At 39.6% G+C, this 21,759-nt stretch overlaps 2 protein-coding genes across 3 annotated transcripts in view; one reads left to right on the plus strand and one right to left on the minus strand.

The window, feature by feature from the left end:
• Position 1: 1 nt before the first annotated feature.
• Positions 2-21,759, plus strand: part of FANCM (FA complementation group M) — a gene marked incomplete at its 5' end in the record, with an annotated part of 79,095 nt that continues 57,337 nt past the window's right edge. The window contains 4 exons of the mRNA XM_085297874.1: positions 2-326; positions 777-949; positions 2,358-2,435; positions 3,466-3,624. Coding sequence (XP_085154000.1) covers positions 2-326; positions 777-949; positions 2,358-2,435; positions 3,466-3,624 — 735 coding nt within the window. The remainder of the gene's footprint in view (positions 327-776; positions 950-2,357; positions 2,436-3,465; positions 3,625-21,759) is intronic.
• On the minus strand, positions 5,612-20,305 carry LOC146599832 (heme-binding protein 1-like). 2 transcript variants are annotated; one of them, XM_085297857.1, is made up of 5 exons: positions 19,973-20,305; positions 12,874-12,965; positions 11,446-11,587; positions 9,798-9,981; positions 5,612-6,445 (listed from the first exon to the last, which is right to left on the minus strand). In XM_085297857.1, the coding sequence occupies exons 1-5, from the start codon at positions 20,196-20,198 to the stop codon at positions 6,394-6,396; spliced, it is 696 nt and encodes a 231-aa protein (XP_085153983.1). In that variant the 5' UTR covers positions 20,199-20,305; the 3' UTR covers positions 5,612-6,393. The 2 variants fall into 2 exon arrangements, with proteins under 2 accessions (XP_085153983.1, XP_085153982.1); XM_085297856.1 differs by having other exon boundaries at positions 5,612-9,355.

Genomic DNA, 21,759 nt, shown 5'->3' on the forward strand with positions numbered 1-21,759 from the left:
GGCGGCGGCCCCCGGGGAGGCGGCGGCGGCGGGGGGCGGTTTCTGCGCGGCGGCCGGGGCGCTCTGGATCTACCCCACCAACTGCCCGGTGCGCGGCTACCAGCTGCGCATGGCCGGCGCGGCGCTGCTGGCCAACACGCTGGTGTGCCTGCCCACGGGGCTGGGCAAGACCTTCGTGGCCGCCGTGGTGATGTACAACTTCTACCGCTGGTTCCCCTCGGGCAAGGTGCTCTTCCTCGCCCCCACGAAGCCGCTGGTGGCGCAGCAGATGGAGGCCTGCGCCCGCCTCATGGGCATCCCCGCCCGCCACATGGCCGAGATGACAGGTAGCGCGGGGCCCCTGGGGCCGCGGCCTGGCGGGCTCCGGGCGCTTAGCTTGTTTCTGAGGGTCTTTGCCCGCYCTGTGCGCTGCAGGTGGTTGCTGGCGGCAGGAACGGCCTCGACAGCTGCGCCTGTAGCCTCTTCCGAAGGGCAAACTGCTGCCAGGGGTGAYGCGCTAGGCTGGAGTCCAGGGGCTGATGGGGTGACGCCTCCGTCTTCCTTCCAGTTGTTTGCCATAGCTCTGGATTCGCTCTTTTATTGCAAAAGATCTCCCCATTCATTGCATTCACCCCCCCCCCCCCAAAGAGGAATCGCATCAACGTGCTGTCAAAATACACTCGTTTCCCAAGGCTGGGGTTGATCCGCCAGCCCCATTGGTCCTTCTCAGCTCATAGGGTTTTTTTTGCATGCTTTGTTTGCAGTTAAACACATTAGTAACATTGTTTTATTTTCAGGGGGAACCCAGGTCCTCAATCGGAGGGAACTATGGACTCTCAAGAGAGTCTTTTTCCTCACACCGCAAATAATGGTGAATGATCTTTCCCGTGGAACTTGCCCTGCTGTAGAGGTTAAATGTTTGGTTATTGATGAAGCCCACAAAGCTCTTGGAAATCACGCCTACTGTCAGGTAATACTGGAGGGACGAATGCCACCTGTGGGACATGATTACAAAAAAAAAAAAAATCAAAATCTCAGGTTCTCTTGGAAGTGTTGCTGGTATCGTTGCTGTAGGGATCTTGTTCTTTAGTTCCTAAGCTTGCTTTGGAAAAGGAGCAGTGCTCAAACACCTTGMTTTTAAGTACAAGCTATGTTAAAACTAGATTAGATGAGATGGAAATGTTATTAATGTCTGAATAAAATCATGTTCTTTTTTTCAAATGTTTTTTGAACAGAGGCTATGAAAATAGAAACAAATATGCTGTTTGTTTCAGATGTGTTCATATTTGCAGGTGTASACTGGTATATTTATGTAATGTTTGAATAACTCCTAAATGGAGGGAGGTATTTTTCAGAAAAGGTGTTTTTTATGTATGTTGACTTACAATTGTTGCAGTTTTTTCTYTTATCATTCTCTTATTTTTTAGAGCATAGTAACTTTGGTTTCAAGTAATTTAAGCTTATTGGTTATTTTATTTCAAAACACTATATAAAACATTTCTTAAAACTTTCTTGCTATTATGTTAATCACTCAGTGACATATAGCCAAGATTTGTATTCATTGACATTTGAGTCATCTTAATTACAGAGGAAAAAAAATCTTGTATCAGCTCTTCTCAGTCCCTGTACYTGTGAAATTAGCAGGCTTTCTTCTTGCCTTTTACTATAAGCATAAATTGGGTTCCTCTATATTCTTTAGTCTCCATTCATTTATTTTCTGTTGCTTTTATATTTGTTATTACTTGTAATTGTTTTTCTATTTCTATCTGTGCAGTGCAAGGCAGTTGGTGAGAAGGAACAGTGTTTTCCYTGGTAGTACTGGCAGAGTTGAACTATGCAGGAAAATGAAATAGAGAGGCAGTYTGGCTATTGCTTGAATGTTCAGCAACTAAGATAATTGTCACCTTTTTGTTCTCGTGGAAGGTTGTAGGATGAGAATTTGGGAGCTCTAAGGAATTTTCATTTTTTTTCCTAATTGCTACTGAAAAATTAAGTGAGGCTCAGGTGATTTTTCACAGCAGCTTTCATCTAATCAAGATTCAGATTAGATGGAACTAACCATCTGCAATTTACTTTTAGAGAAGTTCTTAAAACTCTTTTTTGATGGCTTATTTGGGTTAATATGCTGTTAATCTTCTGGTTAAATCAAGTGAAAAATCATTTCCTATAACTTATCAAACTCACTCTGTTGAGTGGAATAGGCTAACATAATCAAAATGAAATGTTCTTGGATAAAAATATCAGTTGAGGAATTTCTGGTTCCCACTTTAATTTAGATGTGCTCTTTTTAGAATATTTTGTGAGCCTTTACTACTTGATATTTGTACCTGCAAATAATCACCTGTAATGATATTAACATGAAACTTTCCTCCTCTTAGGTTGTGAAGGAACTAAGCAAATACACAAATCAGTTTCGGATCTTGGCCCTCAGTGCCACACCAGGCAGCGATACAAAGGTGGGTTGAACCTACTTTCRTGGTTAGAGTAATGGTTTTAACAGAAGCTATGTTTAATACCAAGGTGAATACCATGGAGGATATTGAGGTCTATTAGAGTTCCAAATAAAAATTGTACCGCTTTACAATCCATTGTAAATGGATGTTGAATGTTTGCCTTTTGTTGCTATAGACTTTATTACTTTTTCCATGCCTTTTCTTAAAGGGAGTAAGATTATGTAGTGAAACTGCTAAYGTGCCTTTTGCTGTTTGAGAATGCACACCTGCTTGAACCAAGAAGAATATATTCTCAATGCAAAATGGCCTCATTGAGTACAGTTTATTGGATCATTATAAATAAGGATGAAGTTTTCAGTCTAAGGCAGGTGGACCTCCAAATTCACTCTGAGGAAAAGCTGTGTAGCTTGAGTTCTATRTGGAGTTTTTCAAGACATTAATACTTGACAAAAATAAGTGCGATGTGAGTTGTTTATTGCTCAGAAATTTTAATGTTAAAGARGAGCTAAATGGAGAAAACTTTAAAGAGTTCTTTTTAGGCTTTTTTGGTCTTAATCAGCAAGACCTAAACTTCGTGTTCTTCTGGGATGGTGTATGGCAGTGGCTGTAGCTCTGTCATGGTGCAGGCAGTGTGTATTTAGGCTACCCAGTACCAGCTGGACATGTCCTGTAGCTACCAGATTTCTCAACTGTTGCAGTATTAGTACATCTGCCACCTWGCTCCTGGTAATGTCTCTTGAGATATTTTACAGCACACTCAASCCTGAAGAGAGTTCTATCACCCAAATACAAAGGCAATTGCATGATTTTTCCATTCACAAATTGGTTATATAGGTTATTTACATACATACTTAAGATTCTGAATTGTAGAGTCTTTTGTTTTTCATCCATCTATATAGACAGTAAGTACCTTTTCCTTATTATTATGTTCAAGGCCTATTAAAATACAGAGATAGTTGCCTTCCTGTGCTGTGGACTTGCATCACTGGAGTGATAAGAAATTAGGTTCTTTTTTTTGTGACTTCTCAAATAGGCTGTGCAGCAAGTTATTACCAACTTACTCATTGCGAAGATAGAGCTGTGTTCTGAAGATTCTCCAGAAATTCAGCCTTATTCACATGAACGGTGTGTGGAAAAAATTGTTGTTCCACTTGGTGAAGAGTTAGTAGAATTTCAGAATGCTTATATCCGGGTGAGTTGTTGGATTTCTTTATTGCTTAATGGTTAGCATCACTAAAGAAATAGTGATTCTTTAACATCTCTATCTAGTCTAGTAATAACTTCCAAATTTAACACTTTCTTATGCAATTCATGTTGTCTTTGAATAGAAGGCAAAGAAAAAAAACATGGTTTCAACTACAGCAGTTACTGGTTCATTTTGCACTGGTGATATGTATTACCTTGCAATAACTTAAAGCTCTGATGGGAAATTTAYTATCAAATTAATTTTTGTATCTGCTTTCAGGACTCCTTGTAAAAATGGTATTTGAGCCCTAAATTGAGGGCTTCTCCTAATTTGGTTGGAATTCAGTAGTGTGGAGAGGTTGGGAGTTGCTGYATTTGTGTTATCCAGGTTATTGTCAACCTTACATAAATAGTATATTGGTTAAAATGTTTTTTTCCTTGTTAAGAATAATCATTAGAGCTTTTAACTCCTCTGTAAGTGTATACAGTTCCTCCTTTTTTTTTCTTGTGAGTATTTTTTACCAGTAGCTACTGCTCAAATATAGGACAGATTAGCAGGTACCAGAACTATTAGCCAGTTGATGGGTAATGGTCTGTGTCTACTCAGGAAYTAGGTATAAGCAGACACATAGTGTTATGTAAGCCATCACTCTGAAAAGTTCAAAATGAAGAGGTATTTTTTTGTTAAGAAAAATTAAAAAGTAGAAGTAAGTTTTGTAGGGGACTGTTGCCCTTGAAGTGTGCTTTTAGGTTAAAAAGTATAATGATTTTGCTTGTAATCAATGTGAAGACCATTGGAAGGCAAATCTGCACCTCCATTTTCTGTATTTAGAGTTAGATTTTTTTTTAGATCAGCTGTTTTCAAACTGTTAACTTTAGAGCTTATTTAAATGAAAAAGTTCCACTGATAAGCCAGAAGTCTTTAAAAACTAGTTTTGCATCCTGACAGATGCGTCAATGCTCATATTGATTTTGGTGAGATAGTCTGAGTTTTTTTGCTTTTAGATTAAAACTGAAATAAGCATGTAGGTTTGACTAATCTAGTGTAACTGTGGAGTATGGACAAACCTTTAATTGTAATGGCTGCCACTGTGGCTTCAGTGGTTTCCATTTCCTTTCTTTGATCTGACATTTGCATTTGAATTGCTACTTTAATTGGAACATAAGACTTCTCTTGTGTGCACATTGATARCAAAGACAGTGAAGGCGAGGTTACCCAGTCTTTTCCAGCATTCTGTTTTCAGACTGCATGGGCAAACCATGCCCAAATCTTAAAGATTTTGGCTCCTTCAAAAGTGGCTTCTATACCTCGTTTTTTACAGAGATGTTTCTGTAGCTGTGCTGTTTCCTGCAGAATGATGCTGGGCCTCAGCCATGCCCTTAAAGTTGTCTTTTATAGTGTTTAACATGCTCATGTGTTTTGGCRTCCGTTTACTTTGATATCAGAGTATGGGAGTGCAGCCACAGGAAGTAATGAGCACATGCTGTGATCCTTTCCTTCCCAAAGGAATCGGTTGCGAGGTACCTTCTGAAAGGGGTCTAGGTTTGGGAAGAGAGAAAACTCAAATACATACATCACTGTATTAAATACTGCTTCTCTACAGCTGGATTCTGAAATGGCTCTTAACTCATTCTGTGACTCCGGTAAGAACTGCACAAGTCCATGCTGAATACTTCGCACAAATGGGGTTGCAGTGAGGAGGAGCAGCAGTTTGCCAGCAGACTTGCTGCCTGCAGCATGCACATGTGCAGCTCCACATAGGCATGTTAATTTCAAAGAATTTTTTTTCAAAAGTTAAGACTTCTGGGGTTTATGGTGACCATTTCAAATTTGGGGCTAAAGTGGGTTTTGTGAATTCAAAATAGTATCTTGTGACTTACATTGTTTCTGTTCAAAGGAAAGATGGCAATAAAGAGAYTTTGAGACATGGAATTCTAAAACAGACGTTTAAAGAAAAGTATGTCAGTGTTAGAAAAATAAAATTCAGGCGTACTCTCTGCACAACAGAATCAGCTTTAATTTTAACAAACAATAACAATACAAGAACATTTCAGTGAAAATGGAGGGCAGTGTAAAACAGCACAACTCAACAATGCTGGAAAAATTAGTTATGTTTATATTTGTATACATACAATAAGCAAGGCCCTGAGTATCACAATAACTGGAATAAACTTTTTAGGCACTAACACATGTTTGAAAAATACACAGTATGCAGGGCAATGTTTTTCTTCTAAGGCTACCTTATTTAATTTTTCAAAATATGTGTGAATTATGTTTTATTATTTCCTTTTAATAGTGCAAATCAAATATTTCAAATTAAAAAAGAGAATCYTTTGACTAATGGCTTACAAAGCACAGCAATACATGGATAATAAAATACCTATTCCAATAACAGGAGTTAGGTAAGCAGGCTTGAAAAASTTTTCAAGCTTTCTAAAATGTTATTTTTGAATAATAGCATTTCTATAACATTCAGTGATGTAGCTATTAAGTATGCTCTGTGTCTCAATGAAAAACAAAATGCAGTTCTTAGTGCCCTTCTTTGTGAGGGCTATTTATAGACGTTAGTAGTGTTCCATAGCCATGAAGTGTATCTTCAAACTTAAGATTAACTGGTTCTTTCTCAGCAGCATAAGCAGTCTAACATAAATCAAAATAAATACTATCTTAGAATTCACAGTTTTACATAAAACAACATTGAACGCTTCGCTGTGGTTAGGATATCAGCACATTCAGATAAACAGCTCATTTTTATATTTTAGTAACAAAATGCTTCTATACCATACCATAAGCAGCTGAGTCACAGAAATATTCAGGTGAAGATTGCCTATGAAAAGAGATGTACCGTATAGTAACCACTTTTTTCAATAGTTTTTTATGTAAAATATATACAAATCAATGCTTTCTGGTGCKAGGAGTTAGTTGCTTCCTTATAGCTATTAGATATTTCTTCTACAAAAACATCCATATTATTTCTATAACTGTCAAAAACAATCAATTTGCAAAAACTTCTTTAATGTGCCATAGAATTTTGTTAAAGGTCAAAATGTATTTTTATTTGCCTTTATATATTTTTTTTGACCAAAACAAAACCTGTTATGCAACCTGGGATGCATTATTATCCCAAATAATAAAGCTTTTATTATTTTCCATCAACTTATTAGCTTTTACTTTAATACTGGCTGGTGTTTCTAACAAAATGAAGAAATGTTAAAAATAAATAAAAAGCAAAGCTAAAATAGCTACTCCCGATGGTCAGTAAATTCAGGGGTATTCAGACAGGAAACTATTGAACATGTTGAAAAGGAAGTCTGAGTGTTTTTTTCTGGCTGTGAGCATCTATGATTTTAACAAATTTAGAAGAATAAAAGATGCATGACTGGTATCTTCACCGTCTTGTCCCGTTAAGTAACGGATACCTTGACATGCATTTACACTGTCACCTCATCAAAGAAAGTGGTTCCTAGTTGTGGCCACAACCGACACAAGCACTTGTRTTGCCGTCTAGCAAACCAGAGTAGCTTCCTGGCAAACCAGATCAGACAGCTTTCRGGGGAAGAAAACAGAAAACAAACCACAGTCTTTTGAGTGAGATCGGTTTTAAAATCTAGTTAATTTGTGGCAATACAAATGTTTGTGTTGTTGAGTGGAGAATGTCTGAAGAGCTGGAGAAATTAGAGGTGACTGCTTGTTTCTTCCACAAATGCTGTCAGTTTAATTGTGTTCAAAACAAGGGTATTTTTTCCCCCTCTCCTGCTTGCTGTTTTACTGAAGTCATCTTTTGTGGACAGCAAGCACTAGAGGGCATCTTGATCATGCTTAAGTGTGATCAACCAGCTTCCAGCCTGTATTTTTCTGACTGAGCTTCACAGTAAGAGGTTTTAATTTGGAGAATAAGATGGGTTTTGTGCAGTAGAAAGCCTTGTGGTGCTAGCAGGCTTAAAATTCTTGATTTGTACTTTTTTTTTCAGRAGTACTATATAAATCCATTTTGTTGGCCAATTAATGGGACTGTGCACTAAGAGACAGTGGCTCAGCTTGTGTGTTGTTTTAACCGCAGAACACAGAAGCTCAAAAGCCATAAATCTTGTAATTGATAAACAATGCTGGTGATATAATTCTTGAAACTTTATATACTTTGTGAACTAATTTAAGTAATACGATTAAACTTTATCAGATTTTTAAGGGGGGAGGTTAAGGGATTTCTAGTAAAAAAAAATATATATATATATATATATATTTGGTAATCCAGTTCTAAAGTGCATTAGATGCTCTTTAATTGTAATATATAGTCAAATTTGAATAGTGCTTTCAAACTTTCCAATGCATTTGGAATTATACAAGCTCTTCTTTGAAAAACGGCATGCTACACTAACAGTTTTCTAACTTGAAGAATTACCATATATCACATGGATGCAGAATAAAGGAAACAAGTTGCAACATGGAAAATTAGATGTTAGGAAAATAATTCTCACAGTGAGAGTGGTCAAATACTAGAAAGTGGCCCAGAGGGGTTATGACCTAGTGAGGCCCTGAGCTGCCTCTCTACCATCAAAGCTGGCCTTTTTTCAGCAGAGGGTAGGACCAAATGACTGTTGGAGGTCACTTCTAACCTAAATCTTTCTGTGATTTTATGAAATATGTGTCCTATTTATAACTTTAATTATGTAGTATTGCTAGAAAAGTTGAGCATAAAAATTAACTAACAGATTACTCCAGTTGCAGCGTATTAACATTCAGCAAAGTTGTATTATAAGACCATAGTATTCAGAAAGATGATCAGCTGAGCATGATACTTTCTATCTGAGGATACCACATACAGTGATGAGATTGCTTATGAGTGTGTGATTAAGGTATACCTTAACTTTGGCTGTCAAAAGTTTAATGAGCRCTAGGACTGTTTTGACTTCTTGGTYTCTTCTCATGGTTAAAAAGTACTTTGGTTAAATGCTTTTTGAGGTAAGCATTAAGAATCTCTGCTCTGTGGGTGACAGTACCAAAACTAGTCAGCACTGGCCTAGTTTTGCTTCTTGGTTTAATCCCAGTTGCCTAAATCTAGCAATTTTCTTCAAAAATGAAGACCTGAAAGTTCTTTCTGAAGCGTAGTCTACACGTGAGGTGRTTTTAGTATGTTCCCCATTTAAAGCCCCTAAAGAGTCCTTTTTGGAGCTGGTGCAGCACTACCTGCCCCAGGGCATAGACTCCAAGATCTGCCATAAGACAGTCCCAAGCCACAAGCAGTTTAGGGATGCTAGTAAGTGGGTGGGGAGAGAAGTCTCTATCTCCCTTATCTTGTTCAAAAAAATAGATAAGGTGAACTAATCCRTGGAGCTTTTTAACACCTTTAGGCAATTATTTAAAAAATGTAAAATTTGATGTAGGAAAYTGTGTATGTTTCAAGTGTTACTTTTGTACGTTTATTAAGTTTTATTGATTGTCTTGCTAAATGGCTAAAAGCCACTTTTYWAAATTCTTTGAGTATTTATATTCTAGTCTCATGTGATTCACTTGCAGTATTCTGCTATGAAATCAAAACAGAATCTTGTAATTGAGAGAAATGGGAGACTATGGTCTYTGAAGGAACCATATTTCATTAAGTCGGTTAGCAGCAGCTGGATTTGTATATCCTGCAATGATGAATGTATCCTGCAAACATAACTCRGGAGACTCCAGAATTTCTGCCAGCAGGTTTATTTCCCTCATTATAGAGTCTTCATTGGTGACTCCTCTGAAGCTCCTGTAACAATCAACTTCATATCAAGATCTTTTTAAAATTCACAATTTTTCCAGAGCCTAAAAATTTTTCCTCCTCTCAAGTTATTTAGTCATAATTCACAAATGATCCTACTTCACTATGATTTATCTCYGAGATTACATTTTATTATTAACTCAGCATTTTCAGTGGTATGTCAGGCACTCTGTTCACGGCTCCATGGAATATTCTGTGTTTTGAGATGCTTTTACATTTCACATTTACAGAAACATTTTTTTCCCAAGTAAATTGGTAACTGTTATTTCCTGAATATCCCAGTTTCATAAAGCATGCAGCTTTTAACAGTTACTGAAAAACAAGTGTTACTGTCAGCTTTTAGAATTTAAGTTAAAATACWTAATTTGTCCAAATTGAAACAATGCATTTTTCATAGTTACTACTAGAACAAAATTAAAATGTTTCTTACCTACTATAAACAATAGTAGAAGGCCACTCTTCAATGATTATGTCAGAGTCAAAAGGATGAGGTGGCTGGTCCTGCAGTACTTCAGGCAGGTAGTATGCCACTGTCACTGACTGGGTGATCTCCGACTGAGATTCGTTTGTGTGCACTATGGTCACAATAGGTATTGTTATCCCCAAGTACAGTCCTGAGGAGACATACGGGACTTTTAGAAAATACCAAGGGAGGCCTGCGTGCTGTGCTCGACTTCTGAACTCGTGAACTCCTACCGAGTAATATAAAGTGAATACCACAAACAGACGGGACTTTCATTGCTAACTGGAATTCAGTAGGATGGTTTAGAAAATGTCTTCGTGTATTCCAAGTTGGAAGTAGCATTTGATTATGTCTCTAATGTGCATGTGAGTGTATTTTTTATATATTTTTATATATATAAATATACACATGTATATACAAGCTACATGTGCATATGTGTAAATCGATGGGGCACATCTGTCTGAAATGCAGTATTTGGTGAGCCCTTCTACATGTAGGGCAGAGTTTGACTTAATAACTGCTTCTTTGCTCCTCTAAGAGGGCTGTGTTTATAAACTGCAGTTAACTCATTTTTTAAAATATTTGAGAACAAAGAATGTAGGCATTTGCTACACAAGAGGGCTGTGTTGTGGCTTTGTCTAAGTGCTGTTAACAAATGCAGCTATACATTTACATGCTGTAGTAAAAGGTTATGATCYTGATAGTGCAAGTAGTAGTGATCTGATGTGAGAACTTCTGTAGACAACTTGGAAACAACTTTAGTGCACTGTTCTGGGGCCAAAATGATTTTTAAGCCACGTTAAAAGTGTTAACAGAATGGGGAGAGTGGGGAAAATACCTGAAGAAGGAAAATAAATTTAAGATATTTTTAGTTTGTTGGAAAAAAAGCATTAAAATTCATTTGATAATGACACATAAGGACCTTTACAGAGCAACACACTGGGATTGCAGTACTTCTTAATCCACTGGAGAATGGCTGATGGCTCAGSGTTGAAACCAGATGAATTTAGATTGGAAACTAGTTACATATTTTTGATGAAGGCACATCCAAGAACATGGAGGATTTGCTATCCTTTTAAAGTATTTGAGTTTTTTTTTTTAAAAAAAAAAGATTAGCTTTCTGGAAAATGTATTAACCACACAAGTGTTTGCTGTCCATTGAGACATGCACAAATTACATATTAAGAGCTAAAATCAGGGAGGCAAGAYGTTATGGTCTCTTCTAGCGTTAAACTCTGAACACGTTCTTAGAACAGGCTTTTTAAATACTGTTGTAAAAAGTAAATTACTCAGCTTCTATAGCAAAAATGTTATTTATTGCTGAGAGTTTACAGAAACAGCCAGTTTCCATTCCCAAGCCGTTGCTGTGGTCAGAATGCCTTTGGAAATCAGTTCAGTGATCACTTGCCTTTAGATGTTCTCTTCTAACACAYATGCAGAAAGAGACATACTTCATTTTAAATTTTAGTGGAAAGGCTATTTTGCAGGAAAATATAAAATATAGAGAGGGCAGTATATTTGGAAAAGATTAATAAAAATATCCCTGTAATTAGAAGGAACTGATTCATAAATATGATCACTWTAATTTTAATATAGAACTGTGGTAGCCAATTACCTGAGGAATTCTGCTCACAGATGTACCTCATAAGCTTCATGAATCCCAGACATATGCTCTGTTCATACTGTTTTTCTTTCATTTTTATACAAGCCCACTTGGCTTTTCCATACTGACGTTTTTCATAAAGCAGATCTCCAAGCTGCAAACATAGTAAGGTAGTAATTTTGTATTTTAAGATAATCACTTAAAAAAACTTCACACAGTATTTCAGTGCTTTGCTTATAACATATAGAAATCAGCTTGTCTGAATGTAGAGAATGGCGAGCAATAGGAATGATTTTAAGTCCGAGTGTCAGCTTAAGTGCATTCTGTGTAGTATTTAGTTCACAGTGTAGAGCTTTAGAAGCACTTCATTTCAAGGTCTAAGTTGGCATATAATAATATACAAAAACAATGCAAAATTTGTGTGTATGCATCTTATTTGAATATGAGAATCACTGACAATTTAAAGATGTAGTTAAATGACCTTGAAATGAATGTGCAAGTTTTAATCCTTTCTGTATAAATCAAGAAAGGATATGCTCCTGACCTTGGTCAAAAATATTTTTTCAGCAGACTAATATAGATGGTCTTCCTTGAAAAATAAGGAGCTGTCAGCTTTTGCATTTGCAGTACTAAATATTTAGTTGAAATTAACACTGAAAGACTTTTTTTTTTTTTTTTTTAATCTGCACTTACTACAATACCACTGAGGAAATGCTTCTAAGCAGTTCCTATCTTTAACCTCGTTAGTGGACATCTAGTTATCTAATTACAACAAAATTGAGCTTGGAGTCCCAAACTGTTTAGGTAAAATACTCAACTGAAATAGTGATATTGATAAATTTGAATTTTGTGGATCAACTTACTGTGATATTATACCTTATACATTRTACCTCTTCATACACCCGGTTAGTAAAGATTTTCTTGGTTTGTCAGTTAAAGTTGGACACTTAGTTGCACATTTTCTGAGCTATAAACAGTTTTTTGGACATCAATTTCAGTTTTTTATTAGAGAATAAGACGTTTTTGTAAATTACACATTGATAATGATCCATGATACAAAAGGACAAGTTTGGTTTTAAATTGAGATATTAATCTCTTTCGATTACTTTTTACATAGTCATGTTAATTATCATTCAGTAACAAGGCAACTGCATTGATTTTAGTGATCAAAATGAGCATTTTATGTTAAATGTCAAAATGTGAGTTTAGTTTGTTAAATTCTAAAATAATCACAAATACTGCAATTTCTGACCATCTTCTGACCTTCCTGCCACTTTCTAGTYATATAAAAAAAGAAAAATTGACACAAAAAATGGCAAGGTGTTAAAAACAAAATGCCCAACTACCTATCCAGTTGTATGGATAAAAATAGTTTTATAAAGGAAAATAGTTTTGAGAGCTAGGTATGAGTGCTGAAAATGCTGAGAATGAAAACATTACCTTTTCTTTGCGCTGGATCAGAGTGAAGGGGATGGTCTGTCTCTCCTGGGGACTGTTATTTCTAGTCAGCTGCTGAATTGGCTCTGCCATGTCTGCAATGAAATCACGTGTTTTAAATTTTAGAAGTAAAACTATAGAAATAATAATGAAATGTTTCATTTTACTGTTACGTTTTGGGGGATTTTGTGTTTAGAACAAATTTGGTTTGGTTTCCAATATTAATAGGAATAGCTAATTGACTTCTATTGTGTTTATACTGCTTAATAGAGCAGATTTACTCTCTTTCCTCATATATTCCAACTGTACAAGTATCTATTAAAGGCTTTTGATGTTAAACATTAACCTAGAGATGCCTCTGGCAGTTTTCTGGTTCAGTGCAGATGATATTGCCAGTTCTAGCAACTCTTTCTATGTTGGATTAATGTGTGTTTGCACCAAGTAGTATATCGAGCTGGCTCTTCCTGTTCACACGTTCTAGAAAACATTACTGTGGAAACTATTATTTGGATGTTTTGCATCTGATATTTTACTTTTAAGCTTGAAATTATGCAAATTTCAGTGCTACTTGTTAATCAGAATGGTTGCAGGTGTGAAGCCAGTGCTGTCCCTCAGCAGCTGCAGCACCTAAGCAGATGGTGCYGTGCAGGATGGGTTACAGCTGTGGGCTGGACTCACGTCCTGGCTAGCTCTTGTTATTGAGACCCAGTTATGATGTGTGAATCACTGCTAGCAATGATCCCTGGGAGTGTTATTGCTGAAACTCATAGCAAGTGCATTCCAGCTGTGATGCCGTGATGATCCAGGTTCAGTGTAGGTAAAGTGGAGTTCTGACTCTTAACGGGAATTATATAATGATGACTTCTTTATGCAAGCCTTTCTAATAAGTCCTCAAAGRAGAAGAGGATTTAAAGAGAAAAGGCAAACAAATGATTTTATCAAGAAGTAGAAAAGATTRCGAACTTTTCTTTGCAACTTAAGAGGGAGACTTTAAAGAAAAGGCCTTGGGGGTCCTGGTGGACACCTTGAGCAGGAGTCAGTAGTGTGCAATTGCAGCGATGAAGGCTAACTGCCTGCTGAGCTGTATTAGCAAGGCTGCAGCCAGCAGGTCAAGGGAGGTGGTTGTTCTCTTCAGCGCTTATAAAGCTGCCCCTCGTGTGCTGTGCCTGGTTTGGGGCCCCGTGGTACAGCAGTGGCACTGGCAGACGTGAGGTACTTCAGTGGAGGGCCACCAGGTTGTCTGGGGGTGTGAGGCATAGAAGGAGGCTGACAACTGGATGCCTTCAGCCTGGGGAAGAGAAGGCAAAGGCAGGGATGGGATTTAATTGGAGTCTCCACTACGTAAGAGTTACAGAGAAGGATAAGGCTCTTCCTGAAGACAGATGATGACAGGATGGGAGGCAGCAGATGTGAGTTGCTGCATAGAAAATTTTYAGTAGGTATTTGGGAGGAAAAGAAACCCCACAGCAAAGGTAGTCAAACACTGGGACAGGCGCTCAGAGATGCTGTGGAATCCTCTGTCCTGGGAAGCATTTAACACTCAGCTGGGTGAGGCCCTGATCAACCCGAAACCTAAAAGTTAGCAGCTTAACTTGGAATTTAGCTCTGCTTTTAGCAGGAGGTTAAACTAGAGACCTCCAGAGGCTCCTTCCAACCTCTCATAAGATTATGGCATAACTGAAAAATAAATTACATAGGAGTAGGGTAAAGCAAGTCTCATAATTTGTTTTCTGTTTGTCAGATTCCATTACACCTGGCTGAAAAAAGTGCTTCRGTGTTCTCAGATTAGTCATAGTTACCATAAAGCACTAGTATGGATTACACAAAATGTACCAGTTTTATTTGACTAATTGGAACACCTTGTATTTTGCATGCTGCCTATGTTTGCCCCTTTCTTCTGTCTGAACAAGAAGGGCATTGAGTATGGCCTTAAATCTGAGCTCTGACACTGCTAGTGGGGGATCATTTAGTGAAGCAGACTAAATGTTAATGCTTAACTTTGGTTGAAGAGCTCTTAAATACCTGCATGCCCACTTACCAACATGGAGATGAAACTAAAACATCCTTGGACTTTTTTTTTTTATGATTTTCACATTTTGTAAGAATTCTGTAGTGACCCTCTTCTCTGCAGAAGCAGTGCCACTAGCAACCACCCTAGTCTGTAGCAATCACTACGCTCCCCAGACGAGCTCAAAGCGGGGAAGAGAGCTAGTGCATAGCCTAGTACTTCTGTTCTCCTACAGTTTGGTAGTTTAAATGTGACGGGGTTAGGTGTTTGCTGCTGTGGTTGCCTTGGCATCGATTCTAACTGCACTTCATAAATATATTCTGCTTAGAATTTGATCCCTGACAGAAAGGCTTGGAAATTCTATGATATAAGGTTAATCTTAGGAACTGAAGGCTGAACCCACTCTGTTTTTGGAGCCTCTCTTTCAAAGGAGATCCATTGTCTCTCAAGGGATTTGAGGGATGATATAGGCATTTATATACTTTGATAAGGATTTAGAAATCTATTTTTGTACAGTGTTTGATAATTGCATATAAATTTGTCATTCTACTTCATGGTATATATCAAACACATGCCTGAAAAGGAGTAGAAGCTTCAACTGAAATAAGATCCCTGCTCTCAGGCACTTTAAATACCTCACTCCCTTAAGTGGAAAAAGCAGCATGATGTGGGGAAGAAAATATTATCCACATTTCAGAGAAAACAAGAATTAAGATGCAGAATTAATTTAGCCTAGATCACTAGTAAATCTATAACTGAGCTAGGAATCAAACCCACATCTCCTGGCATCCAGTGCAGGGGTTTCAGCTGTAAGACTGTTTGGAGTGAGAGATTTTTCTAATAGAGGGGAGAACGCTATACTGTAGTTTAAGCATTTTTTAAATAGTCTTTGAGAAATAAATTTAAAAATAACTGATATTTAAAGTTGATCTCTTCAGAGGCTGAAAGTAAAAATAGAAATAAATTAGACATCCAACATTGAATTTTAATCAGAGTACTTGAAAGTTAGGAAATATTAGGACTCTAAAAAGTTTAACTCTCTATTGATAAATATGATCACTTTTTTTTTTGCATGTTAATATAGAGAATGAGGCTACAATTATCAAAAGTCCTTTCAGGAGTTTTATTTTTCAGTTCATGGATCTATGCCTGACTGTCAGTGCACTGTTGAAGCCCATCTTTATATTCAAAATTAATTTTCTTGCAAGCTAGTTTTTTATTTCATTTCCATTTTGAGTGCTTGCTTCATTAGCCTTCACTGAATGTTACAAAGAGGATCATACAGTGGTGGAATTAGCTAGTTTACCTTGGGAGCAGTAGAAGTTAAAAATACTTAATTTTTGATTAAATTAATTATTTAATTAATTTAATTAATTATGAGAGCCCAGCTCTACAGGATTTCAGGTAGCTCCAAGTTCAGCTTCAGTTGTTTTGTATTTGAGAATTTAGAAATGTTAGAATTAGACTGCATGCATTAAATTTGGCATCTAGAAAACAAGGAGGAAGTAGCATCAACATTTGAAGTGGGGGGAAACTCTGGCTGCATTACCTACTTCAATCAATTCTCTGGCAAATTCTGGGGGAGTGAGTGGCTGTGGCAACAGAAAAAGGTGGAGCAAGGAGCTGGGCTGAGGAGATCTCTCCAGAGGAAGCTCCCTGCTACTGAGGGCCACTGTGTCTGTGCAGGGAGATGCCTCAGGATGAGCTCAACCACTGAAGTAGGAGAAGGTTTTGAGAATCGCTGCCCTGTCGGGAGAAGGCGTGCAGCCCTCATCCACGGCTGGCTGGTCTCATCGTATTTATTGATGAGCTTCTGAAAAGAACTGGATGGTTTTTCCAGTGTATCAGTCTTAGTTACAGATCAAAAAAGGCCAGTAAAAAGGTTCTGAATATTTGTCACTACTGCCCCAAGTACTCTTAGAGTACAAAGGCCTRTGGGAAACTGAAGTGTAAGGCTGAGCTGGGACTTCAAAAGAAGAGTATATTCCTTGCCAAGAAGGGGAGGATCAGATGCYATACTTCCACTGTGGATGTCCCATTTCAGACTTGAGTGTCCAGGACAGACAGACGCACACAGGTAAAAYGTGTGTTCAGCTTCACTGCATCATTCAATTCTAACACTTGTATTATACATATTTTAACTTGCATAGTACTTAGGATTATTATTTGCAACAAATACAAAACAAACAAGTTGCTTGAGCTACATGTCCTCTATCAGTCAAAGCTTTTACCTTAAATACTACTGTGAAAAAAACAAAGAATAAGGTGATAATGAGTTGTAGCAGTGTAGCTAGGTGAAGACTGTTTAGTTAAACCTCAAATTTGTAATTACAGTTGGTACTATAGATAGGTGTTACAAAAGAGGCAAATCTTTACAAAGGGATTTATAGTGATAACGCGCATTTGACAAGACTAGTATGTAGTAGCAAGATTAAGTGGAGTTTGAAATGTTGCATGTCTTAATGTACCTGAGCAGACCTGCCTTAATGTAGAGGCCCACAAAACTTTATCATTCCAGAAGAGAGGAGGCAGCCTTTACAATACTAGGAACCAAATCTYCATACCGAAAAGAACCACTGGACAGTGTACTGTGCACCTTGGAGAGAATAATTGGGAAACAGCTCTGGGAGGTGTTTACAAGCACTGTCTTGCCAGCAGTTGCAGTGCTTGACTCAGGCTAGGCTTGGCTGTGAGCCTGCACTGCTGGAATGCCCCGGTGATGGTGCCTCTGTAGTCCTTCCCTGCACAAGCCCTTTGGCAGCCAGATGCTAAGGCTTTCCAGCAGCCTCTGTGCCCACACAGCTGTGCTGCTGCTTGTGTGGCAGCCTCTGCGTGAGAGGAATATTTGAGTTGATAGGAAACTACTATTCAGGATCCAAAGTTTGATCTGGAGCCAGGACACCTGGTCTCAGAGCATGCTGCTCTGTACACTGAGTATCTTAGACAATTTTATGCTTTAGCAAGTGGATGGTTTTGATTGGTGGCAACTTTTCTGATCTTGTTTGTTAATCTTATTGAAATTAGAATTGAGAAATTTAAAGTATTGTAGCACATCTTTTGCTTCTACTCGTAGAAGATAAAATAGAGTTTTCAAGGAAAGAAAGCTAGGTTATATATTTCTGCATCTTAAATTTTCTTTCACCCTTTTGCTGATAAGTCTGGCATAGTCCAGTGAGTCAGTCTATAGCATTAAGCCCTTAACGGTGATAAACTGATAGGCTGGAAGATAATTGATAAGCTGGTGTCAATCTCATGAAATCTTGTATTTTTTTAGAAGGTTTATGATATTCCTGTTATTCACAAAAAGGTGGTAACAAAAGCTAAGAAGCAAATCTTTTCAAAAGATATGTTGTCACCACAGCAGAGAGGTGTCAGAGCTTGTGGGAGTGGAAAGCTATTGATGAGAATGATGGCACTGTTCTCATTTTGCAGATTGTTTCATTAGACTACACAAAATACACATTCTGTTGCTAAGGTCTGCAGTGTCCTGTCTCCACAGCTGCCCGTACGGCTGTAAATAGCTGGCCAAGTAATGGTCTTGTCCTCTCTTAAACTGTGCCGTAGTGATGCCAGCTGCTTAGATGGAGCGTGGGAAGCAGAGACCTAGTTTTCTCCCTACTGAAGGGGAGGGGGTTTCTCTTCACCGGACATCATCTGTGCTTTCTCTTTGTATTTCCTGAGGCTCAGTGATGCTTTAGTTGACTGTAGTGAGTACTAAATGCAGATATTAAGAGTTAACGTGAACTTTAAATAGGCCATGTAAACTAATCAGATGAACTCCTAGGCTGCTCTAATTGAGATGCAATCCACTGTTGACATATCCGCTCCCTTTATTTTTAAAGGATCTCTTTCCTTTCACCTAAGTCTAGAAGAGAGCCTTACCTGCTCAGGTTTGCTCCTAAGTATTGTTTGGCTCCTGATTCCAGGAAATAGTCTAAGAAAAAAATAAGACTGTTTGACCTTATTATACTTGGGAATGCAAACTAAGAGTTGCATCTGGTAATAAACATCACTGTGAAGAGCCCTGGATAATACCTGAAACACTATTTCAGGTGATTTTTTTTTCTTAAGTATTTGCTTAGCACTATAAAGTCATAGTAACTAAAAAAACATAGTAACTAAAATGTGACAAAACAGTATTTTGCCACATTTCCTAAACATAGTATCTTGCCTATTAAATCTTTGAAACAGGACTTTGAAATCTCTAGGAATTGGTGTATTGGATATTTTCAGGGGAAGGAATCTTGTTTCCTTATAGACACAAAGCARCTCCTCGGAGCAGGCTAGCCTGCATGTCTTGGTGCCTCACCTGGGAGGCTCTCTGCTCTCCCTCCCTTTCCTCTCTGCAGCATCTGAGGCCTGATTTTAATGCACTTGCCACAGAGGCAAACCGGTGTGACTGCTGGGGTGTGTATCAAAACTACGGGGTTACATTTCTTCGGGTGCACTGCGTTCAAAGACTACTAGAAGGGGGACCACTGGCAAAGCAGTGAACTCTGTTCACATGCGATTTCTTAGGGCCATTTCTTTTTTAAAAGCCTAAGGGATAATCACTAATTAATTTTCCTGGTTAAAATATTAGAAAGATGAGACTTCCAGCRTGACTTGAAAAGGAGGGAGAAAATCAGGTTGTACACTCTGGGATATAAAAACTTTTAAAATAACTGCTTGTTTCATTTTGGTAGTGTCTAAAGTAGTCTAAGTTTTTGCTTAAGTCTTGGAGACCTCAAGTAGGGAAAAGGGAGGGGGGAAGGATCCTTCTTCCCCCTTCCCTCCCTCTTTGAAAACAATTTATCTGAACAGTGGAGATGCTAAAATCTCACTTCTCACCATGAGATAGTGCAGATAAGTTTTCTGAATAAAGTAAGTTTGCAGTTAGCCTTTGCAGCTTGTTGGGAGTTACCTGACTTGTTACAAAAGTCCCTGAAAAAGTATGCCTGTCTGGAAATCGAAAATAATCGGCTGTTTAATAACGTCAGCCCGGGAGGCTTGCTGTGAGAAGAGCCCCGGCGGTCCCGAAGCAGCTGCCTTCCCCGGGGCGGGCGGCGGGAGCCCCGGGGCGGGCGGCGGGCGCGGCGCGGCGGCGGCTCTTACCCCGGGGCACGTCCACCTGGTGCCCGCGGCCCACGCTCTGCCAGTAGCTGAGCAGCCGCTCCTGCTCCTCGTCCTCCATGCGCTCGGCCTCCTCCTCCAGGCTGCTGCCGTTGCTGTGGTACGCCGAGTCCGGGCTCTCCTCGGCCATGCCGTCCAGGTCCTCCAGCGTGATCATCGCCGGCGCGCCCGGCTCCGCGCCGCCCATGCGGCAGCCGCCCGTCTCCATGGCCGGGCCGTGCCGAGCCGAGCCGCGCCGTGCCGAGCCGCGCAGTGCCGCGGCGGCGGGCGGCGCCGCCTTATGAAGCGCTCGCCCTGCCCCGGGCTTTGAGCGGGGGCCGGCGCGCCGCGGGCGGGGGCGGGCGGGCAGGGAAGGAGGGAGCAGTCCCGCTGCGCCGCGCCGAGCCGAGCCGAGCCGCTCCGGGCGGGCTCGGCTGCTCGCCGCCCCTGCGCGCTGCCCGCGGAGAGGTCCGCGTTTCGTGCGGCGCCCTGGGGTCCGCCCGGCGGCTCTCCCCTCCCTCCTTCCCACCCCCGCTACTCTCCCTCGTCTGGCGGACTGCCTTCGTTGTGATTTTTCATTTGTGTCTTTTAAACCGTGATTGCAAGTCAGATCTTTCATTTTGTTCTGCAAGATCGGTCCAAACTGACTGCAGTTAGGAGCGTGAAAGCCCAGGGTCGGTTCGTTTTTGGAAGTTTGGAAGCTGCTAGCTGCTGCGTGATTTAGTAATTGCTATGGGAAGTCTTCACCAGGAAGAGGTGCGTTAGCAGAGTTGGTCTGTGGAAGGCTGCGAAGAGCAAAGCRGCAGGCGAACTTGAACCCAGGGTCTGTGGGGAGCGTGTGGCTCTGTCTGCAGTTGTCTTGCTCTGGGTTCCCAACGTGAAACTTAATGAGGAAGAGATGTTGTGAGCCTTCRTTCTCAGAGAGAAGAGGGGAGCCTCTGGGCTTTTAATATTTTCAGTAGGAAAACAGTCCTCTCCCATACACTGTTGAGAAGGAGATGTGGAGAGGACAGAGTCCAAGGTCTAGGGATCAAACTCTTGGCTTTCTGGGATGTGAGGCTAAATTCTGCCCCCTCCTCCTCCTCCCTCCACTGCCCCGCCGCCCCGATCAGCATCTTTCTCCCAGCCGCAGCTTCTGTTGCCCAAGCCCAGGTGCAGAGCTCGGCGTGACAGTGAAGCGTTAACTGCCTTCCAAACAAGAGACCCCCACTGCGAACCTCTGACATTAGAGACTGGGGTTGCTGCTGTGCTATAAAGTGTTCCTTCTACCCGTCAAAGATGACTAGCCAAAGAACCTTGCTTCTCTGAAAATTTGAAAATGGAGGAAAAATTACCAACGGGAATTTCCTGAAAGCACACTTYTTTTCTTAGCAGGTGAATTTAGCATTTGGAGTTTTTTATTTTGTTTTGTTTGAAGAAAARTGGAATGCAGTCATTGGTTGCGCTAAACTGGCAGATGAAAGTCCACAGAGAAGGCAAATCCTTGGCAAGTGCTTGAAGATGATGCTTCCTTAAGTGTTTTGATTATCTGCTTGATTTGATTTCATAGTCAACTACCTAGTGTATAAAACCACAAGATTTACTGAAAATGTGCTGAAGTGGGCTGCATTTTTTTGTAGTTACCAGACTTTCTTAACAAAGATGCTATTAAACTTTATTTGTGTAGCAGCTACATTATTGTGGGTAGATTCCTGGAAAAAAAGTCACAACATGTATCAGTCAAAGTCTCCGGTAATGACTTAAATTACACACAAGTATGGTGTAAGTTCCCTAATTTCAGTTTTGTAGGC

This window comes from Rhea americana, unplaced genomic scaffold (assembly GCF_003343005.1).
Source record: "Rhea americana isolate MKP2758 unplaced genomic scaffold, rheAme1 scaffold_131, whole genome shotgun sequence".
NCBI classification, from domain to species: Eukaryota; Metazoa; Chordata; class Aves; order Rheiformes; family Rheidae; genus Rhea; species Rhea americana.